This window comes from Drosophila eugracilis, unplaced genomic scaffold (genome assembly GCF_018153835.1).
Source record: "Drosophila eugracilis isolate 14026-0451.02 unplaced genomic scaffold, ASM1815383v1 contig_2155, whole genome shotgun sequence".
Classification (NCBI taxonomy): domain Eukaryota; kingdom Metazoa; phylum Arthropoda; class Insecta; order Diptera; family Drosophilidae; genus Drosophila; species Drosophila eugracilis.
In genome coordinates, this window is record NW_024573039.1 from 1,816,551 (window position 1) to 1,836,313 (window position 19,763).

A 19,763-nucleotide genomic window follows, 5' to 3' on the forward strand; every position below is an offset into this window, starting at 1 on the left:
ACTTTCAGAAATTTTTCTGTTACTTGCGGGAATTGTAAATCATTGTTTTTTTAATGCTTTCAAGCGAGCAATAGTTTTTGGGTGGGGTAAAATCATTTTCAATTGAAGAAATTCTCAGGGTGTTAATATTCTTATAAAAGCTTAAAACTTCATCATATTTTTAAAGTAAAACACTTTATTAAAAAAAAATAATAATAAAAAACGTTAATTGAATATTTCGTACATAACCAGACATTCTTTTTAAAAATTAGGAGAAAGAGAAATTCTAAATCGTTTGGCGCTGTACACGTTCTTTAAAATATGTATAAAAACAACAACAAATCAGAACCATATTTATGTTAGTATCAGGTAAACACCTTTAAAAATCGAAACTTAAATATACTTTTTTGATAATAAGAATGAATATCATAGCTTAAATTTCGACACAAAATCATTATCCTAAACAACCTGGTTCATACGGCACAATGAATTGGTCTAAATTCATTTATATTTCCAGTTTATCGAAGGTACCAGAAGGTTTGCCTTCCTTCGCCCATGAGTCAACATAAATAGGTAATTCCGCTCCGCCCCCATCTTATCTTATGATAGCCCATCAGCATATCAAAGATTAAGAAATCTGCAGGGCCAGTGAGAATATTAAATACGGATCTTCAAAAAAATGTGTGTATTCTCTGAGAGGTCCATAGCCAGCAAAGCATTTAACAACTTTTAACACAACTTAATGTCACGCCGATTTCACAGATTCCGACAGATAGACGGTGCTTCTGACCAGGTACGGGAACAGTTTGGTTGGCGGATTGCCGCCAAATGGGTGTCCCGTTTTCCGTGGTTGTGGTGGGCATGTCGACCAATATGGGGGGAAAGTATGGTCAACATGGCAATCGGCAACACGTCCCTGGGAATTTTATATGAAATGTGGCTGGGGCACCTAGTCGCAGGAGCCGTCCAGCCAGCCGTCGCGCCACCTTTCGTTCACCTTCCTGCAGTCGAAGAGCGGCTTGCCGAGCTTATCGTTCACCCGGTTATGGAACTTGCACAGCCACAAGGCTAACTCCTTTTGGGAGTTCACATTGATGGGGTTAACATCTAGGCTATAAGAGTTTAGGTATCAGATCAATAGTAAACAGAAAGCAAAGCCAAAAATTGACTTACTCGGTGCGAAAATCCTTGGCGCAGAATTCGCAGGGATAGAGTCGCGACAGGACTTCAAAGAAGGTCTTCATGTCTCGCTTCTCGGTGTCCGTGGGGTTGTCCGAATAGAATGCGGCCATAGTGTGCAACAATCCCCAGGTGGAGATGCCCAGCCGTACTTTGTCCAGCGGGCAGTCTTCACGAGGCAGAGGATTCTCAGCAGCGTTTACTGTCAGTTTCTCGGCTGCGGCCATGTGCTTAACCTGGGAAGGGAGGGGGAGAAGGGAAGGCTTGAGATAACGGATTTGCTGCGTTGGCGGGGTGGACTGCAGAGAAACGTCACCTTGGAGTTTTGCACGTTGGAGATGAGGCGTTGCTGTTTGGACCAGGACTTAAAGTCGTTGCAGGTGCGACAATTGGAGTCCTGCTTGCCGGCGGTGGCACCGGCCTTGCGATTAGCCGCGAACGGGGACTCTTGTGGCTCCTTTTCCGTATCGGGATTCGCCTCAGCAGACATATTAAAGTCAGGATCGCGGATCAGGCGAAGAACGGTGCGTTGGAGGCGGCGTATTACCAGGCGGGTTGCCTCACGACTGAGTTCTATGTGTGTGGGACTGCTGTAGTCGTAGCCGTAGTTGTGGGACTGGCGGCGTAGCAGGAGCGTTGTGGCGTTGGACAACTCTAGAATCTTGAAACTTCGTTCGGCTATTGTGAAAATCATAAAAAGCATGCGCATGGTTGCCACCTTGTTTCAAAACGACATATTACTTTAGGACACGATTGGCTGTAAGTTTTGCAGTTGCTAAAAGGGGGAAATTGGACAATTTTGAAAAAAATTTTTTTTTGGTTAGAACTTGTGGTCCGGATAGCTGAGTTTTTATTCAAAGTCTACCGGTTTGCAAATAATCTGGCAGCTGTTCAATATCTAGTCGTTTCGATGCTAGCAGAAGTCTGGCAGGCTGACCTCAACTTTGATCGATAACAAGTCTCTGCGAATTGCGCGCAACCGTCGAAATTCAAAATACAGAGTGGTAAACAAATAACTAAGAAAGGAGAATTTATATAACTACTTACGTGTGAATTTGATGGAAGCTGGCGGTTGTTTGTGCTGCAGCCCCAGATAAATTTTGCGCCTTGAAACTCTTTAAGTAGAAAAACACATGTGCTATTGGCAATATTTATTGATTTTTCTAATCCAAATTTTTAACGTACACAATACAAAATTTTTAAAAACTTTTCCGTAAACTTTTACATTTACTGGTTGGATCTGTGACATAATTTGCAAAAGGTCTGTGTGATCTGAAGGCACAATCTCGGTTATTGTGTATTAATACAGTAAATTCACTTAGTAACAACTACTACGTCTGGCACGTGAGTAAGACAAGTTAACAACTGGCCGCCGGGTTTGGGTTTGGGTTAGCTTTTCTCTGCTCTGCTTCGAACAATCTGGGTCCGAGCAGATCGCAGTGGTTAGACGTACGACACATAAATATAAATATATATAAACATCCTTTAAGCTAATTGTAAACGGTAATGCTACTTTTCTGCTCATAATGCTCTGTGTAGTATGGACAGTAAGTGTGTTTAATTTTGGTCCATTTGCTTCAACCGCCGGACCGTTTACGACTAACTTCAGGACGCACATAAATTAAGCGTGTAAACATTACAAAAAGTTAATATAAAATGTAAAATTGGCGTCAATTTCTGCACCATTGCGGCTAGCTTTATGTGGTTTTCACTCAGGCGTAGTCCCTAAACATGGTGAAAAGGCTGTAAAGGACGCGCAGGGTGGACTTGAGGTCCATGTTGACAATATCCTCAGGTCGCGCCTTTGGCTTTGGCAAGCCAACGTCCTGCATCAGGTCAAAGGCAAAGGCCACGTTGCTTACCATTTGGTCGACGTCCTGCGGCGTCAAATGGAACTCATGCAGCGGGACAAAGAAGCCCCCAAGCAGACCCATTAGGAGACAAAGATAAACACCGTCACGGAAGTCGGTGTTTAGGTCGCTGATCTCAAAGTTCAACTTGGCAAGGTGTTTGTTTACAAAAGTGATCAAGGACTTCTTGACCACGGCCAGCTTGTCCGGCGCACAGTCGATCAGCGTATCAAAGGCATCCTTTTCGCAGCGCATGCCTAGGTCATCATACTCTGAAGTAATTTGCTCTTGGAACTTTTGCGCATTTAGCACTCCCGCGTTCTTTTCAGCAATTACAACGGTCACGAAAACGTTCTCCGGCAGACGAACGGGAGCACGGAAGTGGCGCACTAGAGCCACCAGCAGATGCAGGATTGCCACAATATTCTTTGAGTGCACGCTGGCCACCGACCACTTAGGGATCTTCTGGTGAAAACCAAGTGTCTAAGGGATAAACATAAAACTTGATTAAAACTGGGCCGGTTAATATAATATGTGATCTAAAATGGGATAGTATATCTTTCCCAGAATTTCGGCTCCACTCGGATAGTACAAATACTCACGTGGTTAACAGCTTTCAGGACGATGTTCAGCTTCTCGTGCTGACCCTGCTCCGACTGGGTAACCTCCGGGACATCTAACTTCTTGCCGGTGAGTTTCTCCCAAAGTTTGTGGAGGACCTGACCGTCGTACATGTCCTCATCCAGCTGCTGAACAATGATACGCTGTTCGGCCAGCTCGTCGTTGATCCAATCGACGAGGATACGTTGCAGTTTGATCACCTCGGGATCGTTGATGGATTGCGGATCAATGACGGCGCGCTGTTCGTGCTCGCCTGCAAGGATCAGATGGAATGAAATTTTAAAAATCGAAATTTGAATGTAGATTATCCTTTAGTTGGAATATACTTACGCAGTGCGTAATCTTCGGGCGGGATGTCATACTGGCTGGGCGATCCGGGTGAGTCAATGGCGTATTTTCCCTCTTCCTGAACCTTTTTCACTGTAAATTAAGCAAGTATAGGGCGTATTTAAAGATACCATCTACAAGATAAACAAAAACCATGACGACACAAGGCCATCGTACGCATACACTCGCGAGTGACAGCTTTGTTTGTTTGTGTGCGTCATCAATGACGCAATGTTCTTATTAATCAGAGCATCCGCACATCTGTTCCCAGAAGAGCTTCCTGGGAGAAACGGGAGGAGTTTTCCTGTAACTTTTGGCCGCCATTTGACGGTATGGAGGTCCAAGAACCAAGCCCAGTAGGATCCGTTTCACTTCCTTGCCAAATTGAGGTATTTACGAAGCTCCAAGCGATCTACCTACCTTCGCGAGTGCCGCGTTTGCGACCCAAAGTACTGAACTTGTCCCAGAAACTGTCCTCCTTCTCGCCCTTTTTAATGGCAGTGGGCGTGTGTGGGGACTTGGGGCGGTTTAAAGTGGACATGGCGCTAACGAATCTGTGTTAGTGGATTCCGAAAGTACCGGATTAACTCAACAGTTTGTGTTATTGTTTCGATTCGTTTCGGGCGGAGCTGAGCAATCAGTTTCCCTTGGGGCTGCCACCTGATCGCTGACCCACCACTGGCGTTGCCCAACACTATAATTCCGAAAAATATTTTTATTTATTAATTGGTAATATTTTATTTCATTTAAAAAGAAAGCAATATTGTTGGAAGGAAATACACAGAAAGAAGAAACAGAAAATACTGTTAAGCAATCATTCTTAAAATTCAAATACATATGTATTTACCTTTCTTAAATCATTGTATGTTAGTAAAACGGTAACTTTCAAATATTTTAAAATCAAATTAAGCCGATAGAAATAGCCTAATCAAATTAATATTTAATTAAATGGCACTGAAAAAATATCTTTCGTGACAGATCACTTAAAATATATATTGGATTAAAAGGCACTATATTATTTTAAAAATTTAAAAGAAATCAGATATAATATTTTTGTTTTAAATAAACTCCAATCTGCGATTCACCCAAACATTAAAAGATATCAACACTTTCTTCGTATCAAATCAGAAATAATATATGTATGTATAGTATCATACTAGGGCTATGAATATGCTAGGTCTATAGTTCATATGGAGTTGGGCAACTGACAAGCGCGCACCGCCACTAGCTGCAGCAGGACAAAGATCGGCGAAAAGACCTCCGAGTACTCGAGACCTGTCTTGCTGGAAAGCTTAAGGCAGAGCAGGTACTTAAAGATGGCTATCAGCACCAGGAAGTAGGTGCTCCACATGAAGCGATGCATGGCTTTTCGCTTGTTGTTAGAGTCTAGGTACATGCGGATGCCCACGATGACGCAGAAGTACGCGTTGCAAATGTCGATAAAGAACAAAGGGCTAAAGACTGTAAACCAGTCACCCATGGGCTCCGGCAGGATGCCACCGGGACCGGCTCTGGCCTGTAGATGCAGCTTGACGGCCAGCGTGATGGTGAAAACCAGCAAGCCGCACAGGTTGACCAGGATCTCGAACTCGGTGAGCCCGAGCCAGCGCACTAGCTCTGAGAGCTTGAACATACTACTGTCTGGCCTTTGGCTTTCCCCGGAACCCTCCCTGGGATTGTGGTTGCGTTTGCGATTGCGATGGCTGCGGCACGACGATGTCGAAAAGGCTGCGATTAAAGATCTTGATGTGCAGGGCCGAGTTGTTGCGCTGGCGGAAGGTTACGTCCTCAGCATCGCAAAGCGGATGAAGTTCGTCCACCAGCTGAACGGTGGAGGTGTTAATTGCGTAGCTAAGGGCACCGTCTGAATTCTGGACGAGGCGCAGGGCGAGATTGAGGCCTCGGGTGACCGAGAAGCCCATGCAATGCAGGAAGATCTCGCGGGCACCAGAGTTAAGCAGCTCCTCGCAGCGCCGTTGCTGGGCCTGTTAAGATAACAAGGTAACATTAGGGATTTTCCGGAATACTCTAAATATTATCTTCTATTTGCCTTGAAGTCTGTCTTGCTGGTAATGTAGATATTGTGGCGGTCGCTGGCAATAGGACGCGGTGGCTGTTTGCGCACCACTCGATGATTCTGTTGTCTGTGGTGTCTGGTGGATCTCGGCTTGGTCCCGTGCTCGGGAGGATTGCTTCCCATCATCAACAGCGGCGTCAAAGGAGATGGCGACCTGTGTTTTTCATCTGCGCGTGTCACAGTTTCGGACTTGCGACTAGATTCCGAAACGAGCGCTGGCAAACACTGGCTGCTGGAGATCTGGCAACCTAGCCCTAGCTGTCATTCTGACAGCTGTCGATAGCACCGTTCAGCCATCGCTATTTCTATCGCCAGGCGCTCGTGAGATTCTCGGCAGTTGAAAATTTTTCGTCGTACTCTCGGAACAACAAAGGTATGTTTTTCGCACCTTATCACGTACACCAGACCGTAAGCCAAGGCACCGATCGATGCCACCCAAAGAAAAAGAAAGTACTTGGCCAAAAATCGTACCTTCGCAACTCGTAACACGCACACACATAGACACTAGCGCACTAACACACTTCCGCTGGCGAATTCCTCGGGCAGCAGGAAAGAAAAAAGTACAAGTTACATAACTCGCTGGTGCTCTCGGGGTAGTAATTATTGCTGGGGTGAGTTGTGAGGGGTGGGGGACGGACTCCGTCGTCTGCATCATTATCCGTAAGTTGACCCAATCTGGATCTGAGTCTGGATCCGTATCCCCCAGGGTTACATAAGTCACCGCCCGCATAAAGGGGGTGGAAAGAAATAAGAAAGAGAAACAGTCCCCATAATATAACCACTATTGTAGCCAGAAAGACAAACCCCCTGCACCGCGCGACCTGGTTCGAGTAACGTTTTGTATTCATGCGTTCAAGTCATTTTTCCATGCAGGCGAATCCGAAAATCCGATACGTTTCAGAGTCGCAATCAGAGTTAAGCACTAAACGCAAGAAAAACAAGCAAACCGAATCGAACTGATTCGATCTAAGCCACACGGAAGGACACCTCCTCAACATCAACAGCAACAGCAACAACAACGACCACGGATGATAACGTAACGTAGCCACAGCGTTGGAGCAACACTACAACCACAACCACATCGCAGCGGACATCGCAAACAAGTAAATTACCATTTCTCATTTTATCAAAAAGAAATCTTCAAGCCAAGAACCAAACAAAGCAATCAAATCAAATCAAATCAAATCAATCCATCCAAATCCAAGTACAAGTACAAAACCAAGTCAAAGTCAAAGTATCCAAATTGCATAAGAGTCACGTATGCGCTGTGAACAAACCATGTTCCTCAAGCATTTCTTGTAGCCCACCCACTTGATTCAAGCTCTGGCTCCTAAATCCGACCCCCAAAATCTAAATCATTCGATTCGATTCGGTCAGGTCAAGGAGCCAGTGCTAGGCAAGTCAAGTTAGCGCAAGATTACGTTAGATTCTCGATTTTTGATTTTCGATTCTGACAAGCGCCAAACCGAACAGAAAAGAACCGAACAGCAGATCAAAAAAAGATAACTGAATACAGAAAGCATACAGATATTGTGTATAGGTATTTCGTAAACGCGCCTCTGCCAACTGCTCGATTTAACGCGGCATAGTTTCGAATTGCAGATCATCACTACATCCGCATCAACATGTCGGCGGCCCGCCTGCCCTACTATCAGCAGGATCATGAGGACCGGCATCAGCAGCGACGTGGTGGACGCGATTATAAGCGCGGCTACAACGAGCGTGGGTCCGGCGGATCTTCAAGGCGGGAGCGCAGCCGCTACAGTCGAAGCCGTTCGCGTTCCCGTAGTCGCAGCCGCTCCAATGAGCGTTCTAGCCAACGTCGCCGTCGCCAGGACCATCAGCGGCAAAAGTCCTCTCGTTACCACAGGGACCGCGACTCCAGAGATCGGTCCAGAGATCGCTCAAGAGACCGCTCCAGGGATCGATCCCGAGACCGTTCCAGGGATCGTGACCGTGACTACTCAAAACGTTCAAATCACTACCGCCGCTCAGAATCACCTTCTGTCCCTGGCCCTATATCCGGATCCAGCAGCAGCCAACGAAGGGGCCACCATTCATCATCCGCCGGCAGGTCAGAGCTAACCGCCGTACAGAAGGCAGCCGCTGCGGCTGCCGCTGCCACGGATCAGGTCCAGTTGGCCAGCAAGAGCAATGTCACCGCTTCCGTGGGTGCCTACTACAATTTGGACACCGACGAGCCTTTCGACAAGGAACGTATCCACCGGGAGATGGAGCAAAAGCTACGAGAAGCACTAGCCAGAGAGGGTAAGGTGTACCCTCCACCGAAGCCGGAACCACCTTCGCATCCCGTCTTCGCTAACGACGGCTCGTTCATGGAGCTGTTCAAAAAGATGCAGGAGGGACAGAAGCAGCAAGTGAGCAGCCTCCAGATGCAGCAGCCAGCAATGGAGGATCTCCTGCACCAGCAGCATTTGGCCTCTGCTGAGGCCTCCGCAGTTCCCGCATTGCCGGCCATTGCCGTAGGAGCCGCCAGCAGCTCAGCTGCTCCCTATATAGCCGCTGCTGCTGCCGGAAAACTAGCGCCGCCTCCTTCTTTCGTGGGACGACGTCGTGGAGGAAAAGTCCTAAAGACTGGCGTAGTGGCCAAGGTGAAGACGACCAATGAGAGTGACGTGGACCCAAAGGACTTCTGGTCATTGTATCTGGCCGAGGTCAACAAGTACAAGAGCAACGCCTGCGATACGGATAACGGCAAGCGTCCGTTGGTCAAGTAGTCGCAATAACAATCCCGCTTCTCATAGAAACATGAACTTGAACGCAGTCAGAGCAGCAAACGTGAACTCCCCCCCCAGCTACATATTCGATTTTGATTCGATCAAAAGCGTTTTTCCAAACACTCGAAAAACACTGCGATTTCCCAGTACCCCAACCTCCAGAAGATTTTGTACACGAGTATAAGCGAGCACAGATACATAGTTTATAGTAATAGTGAAGGGCTTTTAAGCTGCAAGCGCTAGCTGTGTAATTTGTATTTTTTTTTCACAAGGGCCAAGGAACTAGCTGCAGCATTGATATACACATAATAAAATAATAATAGTTAGATAGTAAGATAAAGTTTTACATACATGATCCATAAGAGATGTGTCTCTCTATATAAAATATGATATATACCGCTCATTAAGCAGCCACGAATCTGAAAAACTAACCTTTGTGATTTATATATCTATTTCTTCCTTCCCGTTTATGCACTGAAATTGTATTTTACGTATCGTTTCCATTCTCATTTGATTATGTACTTCACCTCATGCAATCCTAATTCACCCATCTCTTTCTTTTCCATTACGACTATATAACTATCCATCTCTATCTCTCTCTCTGTCTATGTCAATGCCTTGGTTTACGATTTTGGTTACGTTTCGATCGATATTTTTCGCCTTCCCTTCGGTTTCGTTTGTTTCTTTTTATTTTCCTTTCCCAACTAAAGTCTATATGCAATTTTTCATGTCCAAAAACAAAAGCAGCGACAAATCGTCAGACAGCAGCAACATGTCCGCCTATAAGCTGGAGACTGCACCCTTCGATCCACGGTTCCCTAACCAGAACGTGACCCGCTACTGCTACCAGTCGTACATCGACTTCCACCGCTGCCAGAAGAAGCGCGGCGAGGACTTTGCGCCCTGCAACTATTTCCAGAAGGTGTACAAGTCGATGTGCCCTAACGCCTGGGTGGAGAAATGGGATGACCAGCGCGAGAGCGGTACATTCCCTGGCCGTATCTAAATATTGGCCATCGCATCGCATCCCAACTCCCAAAAAACCAAAACACACAGGACACGATCGATGGGCGGACGGACATAGAGGAGCGTGGCAACCAGAATCCGGCAATTGCAACAGAGACTAGTTCATGTTTGTGCTTTCCCCAGCGATGAATACAGATCATCGTAGATACAAATACAAATACACAAATGTTCAATTATCTGAATTCTGAATCGATCGTTTGTTTCTTCTTGATCTTGTTGCTGGCCGAAAAGGAATTCGAAACAGATCCACACGCAACTGTATTCCGATGTGTTATTACTTAATAAAATATTAGACACGAAGACGTCATGGCTTGCTCATTTGGTTTGGAGGCACCAAATCCCATAAAGAAATTACAAAAATCAGAATGTAGCTTAGACTTCCTTTTCGATTTAAAGAACAACACGAATGTTTGGCCTGCATCGTTTATTTAATAAGTTTTCTCTTTTTGGTTATTACAAGATGTTTTGTTTTTATTGACAGTATATACTTTCCAAGCCTTGATTTCGCTTTGGACTTTAATTGGTTAAGACCTTGAGACCTTTCTCTATAAATATTTCCACCAAAGCAATAACCAAAGCTGGCATTGCACTGTATTTAATTGGTTTTGGCCTTTTAATTCTTATATATTTTTTATTTGGATTTTATTTTTAATGTATACAGTTATTAATGTATGTGCAACTTGTTTTATGATTTCCACTACTTTAGTTTGCAGTTATTATCTTTTTTCATTATATGGAATTAAGTGTCTTGCCTTACAAAAATCTCTCTTATTTTCCAAACTTAAATGTACAACATACTATATATCCTATGGTATTATCCCCCGATTGGACATTGCTGTTGAACATTAAAACCGCAAGAGGAACAGAATTAACAACTGATAGTAAATTATAGAGTCAAACCACATGAAACAGTCACAAACTATGGGGTTTTATATCTTGAATTGGAAATATATTTCGAGTTACTTTTGCATTTTAATCATTTTTTAGGTGATTTAAAAAGCAAAGAACTTTTGAACTCATTGAATGTTTATACTCAATTTGAAAAATTCCCAAAAATGTGTGAGGTTTCTGTTGTAATTTTTCAGTTTGTTTGGATAGTATTTAAATCAACAATTGCGGACGGCAGCAATTCCTAAAAACTAAGTGCTAATCAACATAACAAGAAACTTGAGTTATATATCTGTGATTTGGAAACCAACCGATTCGATATGGAAGTTTCTGCCTGGCAATGTCCAATCCTTCAAGGTTTGGCGAACTTTCTTTCTGTTCGGTTTTTATTTACTTATTTTTATTTATTTCTTTGTAAATGTCCAGTTAATGAGCTTAAGCTAATTTGCGGGATAAAATCAATCATGTACTAAAAAAATTATTAAAAAAAAAAAAAAACTATGGAAGACCGCCAAGACCTTTTAGAACATAATATCTTGAAGATGTTTAGATTTATATTTAGCAAATATTGAGTTTAGGCCCTTTAACTAGACAATTAAAAATTGTTTTATATCACTTAACTTGGTACATATGTCTCGGCTAGCATTTATCGCGTGAATTTTTAGAGTTTGTACCGCTGTTTGCATGGATCTAATAATCTTATAATATATATATATTTTTTTTTGAACGTTAATCTTATGGATAATGCTAAGACGGCTTATCGAGCGGATAGTTAAGGGGTGTTCAATGCTGAATTTTGACTTGGTCGGACCTTAAATTCCCTTCCCTTGCAGCGATTGTGAGTTACATATATCGACAATTAAATGGCTTTAGCTTTGGCTTATCGACTTGCTAACGCTAGGTCTAACTCTAAGTGGCTATGGTTCCGTTCCAACTGTACAGGTTTATATTATAATATAATTCAAATGCATTTGTCCGGACTGTCGGCAGTCGTACTAAATTGAGTATAGGTCATAAACATTTCCCTCACTTCCCTTCGTTTATTGTACTTAATAGGTATTGTATTGTTTCATATTTTCTTGCCTGTCTTGATAGGGCTGGGGGAAATTGTAGAGAGTTTACAACACAATTCTTAGACCTATTCACTAGATAGTTTTAATGGAACGAAATATCAACGCTCTATTCATGAGCATGATCCACTTGTATCCGTGGTTCACCCTTGAATCGTATAATTATAACACAGATATGAACTGATTAGTTAATTGCGGTTGCCTGGCTATATTCGAAGTGGGTGAAGCGTTACAAGTACTTGGTTAGGTATAGTTTGAGTTACAGGAATACGAAGTAACCATGATCCACAATAAATCATTCATCACTCATCATCGCAGATGTCAACTTATATGTAAGTAGCCCTCGCTTATATACGACTCTTTCTCCCTGTTATCATCATACATAGTAAGTATTTGTATCGTTAGTAACATTCGAATAAGTGAAGAGAACAAAAGGGACTTGCCATCGTCACTGGGCAATCCGGTCTGTCTTAGATTCTAGCTGTGCACGATTCAATTAATCCTAAACTATTACTTGTCCCGCTGATCTCTTGAAAGTTCTCCAATGTGCGAGAAACCAGCTCCAGATCCGTATATCCTCTGATATTTAAAGCTTCCAATGATCTTCCACTCTGTCTATCCGTTTCCGTTTCCGGTGTGTCTGGCACTTTGTGCCTCATCTACAAAGTCTACATGCAACCGTACTTGTTTGAGTCATCCGTCCACCCTCGTCTCTCTTCGTAGAACTCTTTAGAGTCCTTGATCCTTTTTCCTATACTCTGGCTTATCCAGCTTTAACCCCCGACCCATATCCCATCCACGACCAAGTACCGCAGCCCGTAGCCCCCTTACGGGTATAGTTACATGTAGCTATTGCTTGTTTGTTATCCAATGTCACGGACGATCTCAATCTTATCGCAGAGCTCCGAATCCGGATCATGGATGGTGGTGAAATGCGTGCGGTCGCTTCGGAATGTGTTTCGCTCGTTCGAGCTACTCTTGATTGATCGCTCTGAGGGTGTCTCCGTGCCGCTCAACTGGATGCGTTTCTGCAGGGCCGAAACAAAGTTCTGAAAGAGGGGATTTCCATAAGATAATTCGGGTACCACCTTCCGATTTCTTTGCATTTACTCACCTGTGATATGATGTCGCCGCGTGCCGTGCGAACCTGGTAAAGATAACGGAACTTGCGCTGCCTGGCCTCCTCGCGTGTCTCTCGAGTACGGGACTGGGATCGTCGGACGGGGGCAAGAGCGTGGCCTGGTCCCGCCTGCTGCTGGCTGTGCGGCAGGTGGGCACCGTGGGCGTGACCAGGGTGATTGTGGTGTCGCATATAGACCCGTTTGCGATGATCCACACGCCAGGCTGTTATGAAGCACTGTACCATTATGCTAAGGACGATGGTAACGGGCCAGGCGGCGATAAGGAGGCCTCCATAGCAGGGTGGTGGCGAAGGATGTGGCCGCATGCCGATTATCTGTGGAGAATATTTAAGGGTAATACTTAATACTGCTGAAAAACTTTCTGATTTAAACTTTCCCATTACCCTTATACTCACCCAGTTGATGGTCTCCAGGCCGTGCATAAAGAAGTCAATGGCGCTGAGGATCATGGCAGTGCCCACAATACTGGATGTCAGTATAGTCACGTATTTGACACAGCATAAGGTCAGTACCGAGCAAATGACAGCGCCGCCCACTACGGCCACATAGATCTCGCGGTACTACAAGATAGGAAGGGATAGTTAGCTAAATGGTCAACCTAGGAAAGGTAGACCCAAAGGAGTAACTTACCCCGAACTCATTATCTGGAAAAGTGGCCACGCACACTGCCATTGCGGCGCCAGAGAGCAGGGCACCGGCAAAGGCACTAATTAGTACTGAGGCCACCGGATATGTGGAGCCAAGAACCGCGCCCAGCAGTCCGGCCACAATGGCCAGCGCCGAGTCCGCCGGCTTGCCCAGAAAGGTGATCTGGAAGTCTTGCAGTATAAAGATGCCATTGGCCCCCACCATCAACCCGCTGAGAAAGCCCACGGCGCGGAGGCATCGGTAACCTAATAAAGCATATACGATGCCGAAGACAGCAAAGATGGCCCACAGAATGGCGGCCAACGGTTCCGGGGCAGTTGGTGTGCAGGTCTGGCCCTCCAAAATGCCCTGCGGGAGGAGGTCAGATGGGTTATCAAAGGATGTCGTCACGCGGTGTAGGGCAAGCTGAGATTGGGTCACCGTAATGCGACCAAGGACACGGCACACTTATCAAGGGGCCGCGACGATGGCGCCACTTGCCTTTGCTCATTTCTGCTAATTTCTGGTCACTGACGAGTTAAGTGACTACTTTAATCACATAATTTAGCCACTTAGGAAAGACACATAAACTTTTTAAAAAGCTTGTGTGGGGATCATCACCTATAATTATTTTAATCTCATAAGAAGGCTATGGAATCCCATTGTATCTATCAATCTTTGTTCTGACCAATAACGTCCTTTTCTCTCTCCTTTTTATAAATTAGATTTTCATAAATTTTACTAAGTATTTGGAACATTTTTTAAACATTTTTCAACCAAATTATAGTATATTAACTTATTACAAATTTCCTTGAAATAAAAACTTTGTAGTTGGTTTTATAGAAAAGACGGTGCCATATCTTTTAAATGGAGTGAGAAACTGATTGAATTTTCGTTATACTAAGGCTGATTAAAAGTTGATATGTATATTTCAATGTTTGAAAATATACGAAACATCCATACCTAACAATGTTATGAGAAAACCCTAAGCTCTGGCTTGTTTACATCAGGAGGAGTTGTGTTTTTAAAATTCAATTATAAGGACACTTAAAGCCTTTGCACTGGCAACATGGCAGGAGCACAGATTAAGCTTCATTTTCGTTCTCGCAGTGACAAAGCTATTGACACACAAACCCCCACTTATACACATTATACTCGACACTTTGCATATTGTCTCGACTTAACCTAAAAAGCGTGCAAATATGTCGTGTGAGTGCGGCAAGGGGAGGGGAAGGAAGATGAGGGATGAGGGGCTACGAACCTTGATGAGGAACGGCCAGTCCAGGTGGGTGGTGCCCATTGAGTCCTCGCTGCCGTAGTCGTACACCATATCCGCCGCCACCCTCATTCCGGCGGACACTTGGCTATGAAACTAGGATCGAATCTGTTGTTTGTTTTTTATTGCCAACAGGACAGGAGTATCCTGTTTTACCAATCTGATTCGTTTAATTTTTTTTACTTTACTGACACAAAACGGATCCACATTCCTGCACTAACTGGCATTACGGGCATGGTTGTACCTCCCTTTCGCCACCAAACAACTTAAAATAGGGCGGAGCACCTGGATGTTGTGTCAGAAAACCTTTCGCACACAACATAAATATATACCCGATCCTGCGGCCAATTTACTGCGGGTATATTGCAGTATTTGTACACATTTTCGCACTGCGACGTGGGAACTGGTTTTGTTACAATCGGGGCCAAGCCAGAATAGCTTGTGGTACAACAGGAAAACAGTGAATTCGTCCTGCGGCCAAGACAGGGATGGCTACACAACGGCGTTGGCGATGGGGCGCCTGTCCTCTCTTATGCTCTTGTGGGTTACAATGGAATCAAAACAACCCCCGAAAGGCGCAGTTAAAAGCTCTAAAAGCTCCATAAGCCGAAGTGCCGCGGCGACCCACCTTCGCAACCCTGACCAGGTATACCACACAAATTATACACTTAATTTATAAGCTAGTCAATAGATATAGGATGTTTTTGGGCAAACCCCATATTATCATAAATCGAGAAAGTTCTTTGCATATCTCTACAGTACAGTTTATGTTAAAAATAATCCAGCTACACGAAACAAATAACTGTCCTTTAATAGGTGAACCAAAAAGCTTTCGTTTTTCAGTTGTTTTTGCGGTTTGTAATGAAAACCTTAAAAGATTACAAAGTAGGGTTTGTTACTTTGGTACCTAAAATAGCTTTTGGTGTTTGCATAGGAACTCTAAAAGCAAGGGATTCCTATTTAGGTTAAAAATCTCTATCTTTCCAAATGTGCTTGCTATAAAAATGCTTATTTCACGGGGGCAAAAGTGGGTGTGGCTGAGGATTGGAAAAATTTGATCAGCGCGGGAAAGCGTTTTCTTATCTTGAATTAATTGAATTTTTAAATAAGTTTACCGAATTCTAGATAAAACTTTCCTGTCTTTAATGCTTGAGAAGATCTTTGAATCCTAATTTACTTAATGACTTTGAAAATTTAAATAACATTTCTTTGATAATACCTATTTGATCTTACAAATCCAACTAAGAATTTCTGGATTTCTAAAAATAAAACTTTGTACTGCTAAAGATCGGTTGGTTTTAGTTGATGCTAAAATGTCCTTCTGTCGATCTACCATTAAAAAAACAATGTCTGAAATCTTTAGTGTGTTATGTCATACATTTTACTAGAACACGAACATATACATAGATGCCGTGCATATGGGATTACAGAGTTTTGGAATGCGATTACGCAACGTTAGCTTACGCGCAGCTTACACCACGGTCATACGTTACAGTACATTGAGGACATGCAGCTCCGATTAACAATTAACAGTTCTCTCGACAAACTTGATTGGTTTATATGTGTGCATTATGCATAAATAATGTATGTAAGTGGCTAAGTCGCCAATACACAATATATAATAATAATACGTAAATTACAACTTATTGTTGAGCTAATCTTCAACATCCGCAGAGAACATCCAACTTGGTTCCCTCATAAATTGATCGCTCCGATTGCTTTGTGCTCCTCGTCAACCATCCGACGATCTCCGTGGAACGCTTATGGGGAACGGATGATGGCCTCGTAGGCGGCAAAGATTATGTTGGCCACCTCCACGGACCGTGATTTGAGGCTGAGTGTGGCATCAGGGTTACCTGGCTGCAGTTTAAGCTCCAGAAGCACCCAAATGCTGTTGGTTAGCTTGAGTGACTGATAGAGCATGTCCTGGCCCTCAACATTGCGCTTGGCAATGGTGAAGATATTGTTGGTGGTCATCTTGGAGGCGATACCGTCAGTGGTGCCAATGACACCGCTTAGGCTGTACTGCAGTTCATTGGCGGCAGGGATCTCCTTCCAGGTGTTGAGGAATACGCGCTTGTCTAGCTGACCGTCTTCGGCGAACAGCACATTGCCGTGCACCAGACAGGCGAAGTAGAATATGTCGATGTTATTCTTGACAGCCACTTGCAAGTTGTTGAGCGGCTCCATACGCTGAATGGGTCCGTTGGTGCCCAGCGCCATGCTCACCTCGATGGACTGGTTGGGTGGAAGGGGAGCAGCCTGCATGGGTGAGGAAGGCACCAGACCAAAGCTGTTCTTATTCAGTTGAATGGCGAAGTTGGTCATTGGTTGCATAGCCTTGTTGGTAAGGGTCATGTCCATAAACACCTCGCCATTTCGTCGCGAGAAGGTACCCTGTATCTCCAGACCTTTGCCTTTTTCTGCTGGCAGCCATGTGACCTTGGGGATTTGCACGCCGACTGATAACGAGGCACCGCCCAGACCGAAAATGTCGCCTAGTAGGCTGGATGCTCCACCGGGAGCCGCTTCTGCAGGTGGGCCACCAAGAAGGATATCTAGGCCGCCACCCAGAAGGTCAACATTGCTGGTGGCCGCCGGAGCGGATGGCATTGCAGGTGCGTTGATATCCATGGAGAGAAGATCGCCAATAAGTGATTCCTGGTTGGGAATGACCATGGCCTCTGATCCGGCTCCGCTTTCGGGTTGTTCACCACCAGCTCCAGCTCCGGCAGCACGGTTGGGCAGCGACTTGCGCACTCCCGCCCCGCGACCCTCCACGAAGGCAGTTGGGGGCTTGTGGTACACGCTAGCCAGCGAGCTAATGTGGCAGATGAGCTCGTCCAGCAGCGTTGGCTCCAAAAGATCTGTCTCTTCTGAGATAAGTGGTTTGTCGGCCAGCACTACCTCCTTAGCAGCGGCTGGATCTGTGGACAGGAGACGCCAGTATATGAAGCCACGGTCACGCAGATCAGGGTTGTCCGAATCTTGGGTAGCCAGCGAGAGTACATGCTGCACTAGCTCCTGGGTGTCAGATGGACGCTTGAGGAACAACTTGACAACGGCAGTGAGGAGCTGCAATTGCACCTGTGCGTTCTCATCCTGGAAACAAAAAAGAAATTTAGACTTCTGATAATGTAGTCAAATGCAGTTGAGACTCACCTGGAAACCTTCAAGGAAGCTATCGAGCAGCTCGTCGGCGTTGTCAATGCGCTCCGCGTACTCGCCAATGATCCAAACCATAGATGCGCGTGCCTCCGGTTCGTCCAGGGTGTCTAGGTTCTCACAGAGCGTGCTGATAATGCTCTCATACTTATTGGGGTACTTGCGGAAGATATCCTTGATAACAACGATGGCCTCCTGCACCACGTAGTTGACCTTAGTCTGGATAAGATCCAGAAGCGTAGAGACGCAACGTTCTGCCGAAGGCTCAACCTTGATAGCGCATCGTCCGATGGCACGCACCGCCTTACGGACAAAGTCTACATCCACCTCGGTGGCATACTCCTTTAGCTCGCTGAGCACCTGAGCGATGTTGCTTTGGTTGGCCAGGCGGATCATGATGTCCAGCTTCTCCAGTTTGACGTAAATGGGATCATTGTACTTGACAAAGAATACTTTCATTTCGTGCTTAAGGATGTCCGGCCGCTTCTGAACAATTAGGTTGATGTTACGCAGCGCCACATACTGAACCTCCGGCTCCGAAGAGAGCAGCGTGACCAGTGGGGGAGCCAGCTTTTTAGTGAGTGTGGCGCAGAAGTCGCTGTCGCTAGACAGCATTTCGAGAAGCTTCATCAGCACCTTAACGGCACTTAGAACAACGGCGGCATTGGCGTGGGCCAGACGAGGTGTGATTCGCTCGCAGATGGACTGCGCCTCGCGCTCATCCTTCGGGCTGTAGTTGGCCAGTGAGTCCAGAATGAAGACCTGTCCCCATTCCGTGCATTCGTTCAGGGCCGTCAGTAGCTTGTTAATGGTCACCGAATTCATTTCCACGAGCGGCTGGCCAGACTGGCTAGCTTCGTTGATCTCGCTAAGCGCTGCCACGGCGTTTGCCACCACCATGGGATTCGAGTCAGACAGTAGATCCTTCAGTTGATCCAAGAAGCCTTGATCCTCCACCATTGTAGCCGAGATGTCGTACAGCTTGGCCACGCACACGGCGGCTGTTTTGCGCACATACGGATCCTCGTCCTTGAGGCATTTCCGCAGCGGCTCGCATAGGTACTCGGTAATTTTGTCCACCCTGATGCAGCCCATGGTGCGCACGGCCAACGCCCGAATTAATGGATTCGAATCCTCGCAGTCCTTTACGAACGTGTTCACCGCCATGATGGCCATGTCTGGCTGTGACTTGGCGTAGTTCATCAGGTAGAGGTAGACCAATTTCTTCAGCTCCAGGTTGTCAGTCTGCATGCAGTTGACCACATCGGGAAAGAGGGCGGAGACATCCTTACCCACGGTCATGCTAGCGATAACCTTCTTCACCGCCTCCTTCTTCTTCTCCTTCTTGTCATTGTTCAGCTCCGACTTCAGCTCGAAGATCTCGCCCTTCTTGGTGGTGGTGAAGTACTTGGAATCGGTCATCGTGGCTGCTGCTCCTCGCTGCGAACTAAAATTTAGAAGAGCGAAAATGAGTTTCCGGCTTGAGAAGTGCGATTATTGATTGCACGGCCCCTCCACATCCCCTTTTGTGGGCGGAATCACCCGAATACCAACACATTCGCCCCTATCGCAGCTTGAACACGTCTCAAAAGAGGGCTGAATTGGGAAATTACTCGAAACGGATTACGGTAAATGGGTCATCAGCTGGGATACGGTAAATATGTCTTACAGAGACCTCTTCTAACAGAGCTCTCCTTTGATTACCTTTTAAATTATTAGTTTTCGGGCACAGAAAAAATTGTTAGCTTTTTTTTTCTCTGCGTAATTAGTGCGACCGTTTGCCAGGGAGTGACTCGAC

The 19,763-nt window shown here is 45.3% G+C and overlaps 8 protein-coding genes across 11 annotated transcripts; 2 read left to right on the forward strand and 6 right to left on the reverse strand.

The window, feature by feature from the left end:
- Positions 1-649: 649 nt before the first annotated feature.
- Positions 650-2,305, reverse strand: LOC108105032 (FAD-linked sulfhydryl oxidase ALR). Its single transcript, XM_017211431.2, has 4 exons — positions 2,206-2,305; positions 1,475-1,933; positions 1,153-1,394; positions 650-1,091 (listed from the first exon to the last, which is right to left on the reverse strand). The coding sequence occupies exons 2-4, from the start codon at positions 1,865-1,867 to the stop codon at positions 929-931; spliced, it is 798 nt and encodes a 265-aa protein (XP_017066920.1). The 5' UTR covers positions 1,868-1,933; positions 2,206-2,305; the 3' UTR covers positions 650-928.
- On the reverse strand, positions 2,295-4,628 carry LOC108105031 (beta-parvin). Its single transcript, XM_017211430.1, has 4 exons — positions 4,377-4,628; positions 3,960-4,049; positions 3,611-3,882; positions 2,295-3,491 (listed from the first exon to the last, which is right to left on the reverse strand). The coding sequence occupies exons 1-4, from the start codon at positions 4,495-4,497 to the stop codon at positions 2,871-2,873; spliced, it is 1,104 nt and encodes a 367-aa protein (XP_017066919.1). The 5' UTR covers positions 4,498-4,628; the 3' UTR covers positions 2,295-2,870.
- Positions 4,629-4,971: 343 nt separating this feature from the next.
- LOC108105035 (transmembrane protein 203) lies at positions 4,972-5,589 on the reverse strand. Its single transcript, XM_017211433.2, has one exon. The coding sequence runs from the start codon at positions 5,587-5,589 to the stop codon at positions 5,143-5,145; it is 447 nt and encodes a 148-aa protein (XP_017066922.1). The 3' UTR covers positions 4,972-5,142.
- A 1-nt stretch (position 5,590) lies between these two features.
- LOC108105033 (ribonuclease P protein subunit p20) lies at positions 5,591-6,256 on the reverse strand. Its single transcript, XM_017211432.2, has 2 exons — positions 6,007-6,256; positions 5,591-5,941 (listed from the first exon to the last, which is right to left on the reverse strand). Exons 1-2 carry the CDS (start codon positions 6,157-6,159, stop codon positions 5,591-5,593), a joined length of 504 nt encoding a protein of 167 aa, XP_017066921.1. The 5' UTR covers positions 6,160-6,256.
- Positions 6,257-6,293: 37 nt separating this feature from the next.
- On the forward strand, positions 6,294-9,986 carry LOC108105036 (cytochrome c oxidase subunit 6B1). Of its 2 annotated transcripts, none has more exons than XM_017211434.2 (2): positions 6,294-6,406; positions 9,516-9,986. In XM_017211434.2, exon 2 carries the CDS (start codon positions 9,544-9,546, stop codon positions 9,775-9,777), a length of 234 nt encoding a protein of 77 aa, XP_017066923.1. In that variant the 5' UTR covers positions 6,294-6,406; positions 9,516-9,543; the 3' UTR covers positions 9,778-9,986. The 2 variants fall into 2 exon arrangements, with proteins under 2 accessions (XP_017066923.1, XP_017066924.1); XM_017211435.2 differs by having other exon boundaries at positions 6,298-6,406; positions 9,519-9,986.
- On the forward strand, positions 6,962-9,503 carry LOC108105030 (arginine/serine-rich protein 1). Of its 3 annotated transcripts, none has more exons than XM_017211429.2 (2): positions 6,962-7,573; positions 7,636-9,503. In XM_017211429.2, exon 2 carries the CDS (start codon positions 7,659-7,661, stop codon positions 8,769-8,771), a length of 1,113 nt encoding a protein of 370 aa, XP_017066918.1. In that variant the 5' UTR covers positions 6,962-7,573; positions 7,636-7,658; the 3' UTR covers positions 8,772-9,503. The 3 variants fall into 3 exon arrangements, with proteins under 3 accessions (XP_017066918.1, XP_017066917.1, XP_017066916.1); XM_017211428.2 differs by having other exon boundaries at positions 6,962-7,136; positions 7,623-9,503; XM_017211427.2 differs by having other exon boundaries at positions 6,962-7,136.
- A 199-nt stretch (positions 9,987-10,185) lies between the features above and the next one.
- LOC108105029 (transmembrane protein 198) lies at positions 10,186-15,265 on the reverse strand. The gene is made up of 5 exons (XM_017211426.2): positions 14,786-15,265; positions 13,528-13,893; positions 13,293-13,457; positions 12,870-13,211; positions 10,186-12,804 (listed from the first exon to the last, which is right to left on the reverse strand). Exons 1-5 carry the CDS (start codon positions 14,870-14,872, stop codon positions 12,619-12,621), a joined length of 1,146 nt encoding a protein of 381 aa, XP_017066915.1. The 5' UTR covers positions 14,873-15,265; the 3' UTR covers positions 10,186-12,618.
- An 893-nt stretch (positions 15,266-16,158) lies between these two features.
- On the reverse strand, positions 16,159-19,759 carry LOC108105094 (AP-1 complex subunit beta-1). The gene is made up of 3 exons (XM_017211528.2): positions 19,670-19,759; positions 17,963-19,412; positions 16,159-17,902 (listed from the first exon to the last, which is right to left on the reverse strand). Exons 2-3 carry the CDS (start codon positions 19,385-19,387, stop codon positions 16,562-16,564), a joined length of 2,766 nt encoding a protein of 921 aa, XP_017067017.1. The 5' UTR covers positions 19,388-19,412; positions 19,670-19,759; the 3' UTR covers positions 16,159-16,561.
- Between the last annotated feature and the right edge of the window lie 4 nt (positions 19,760-19,763).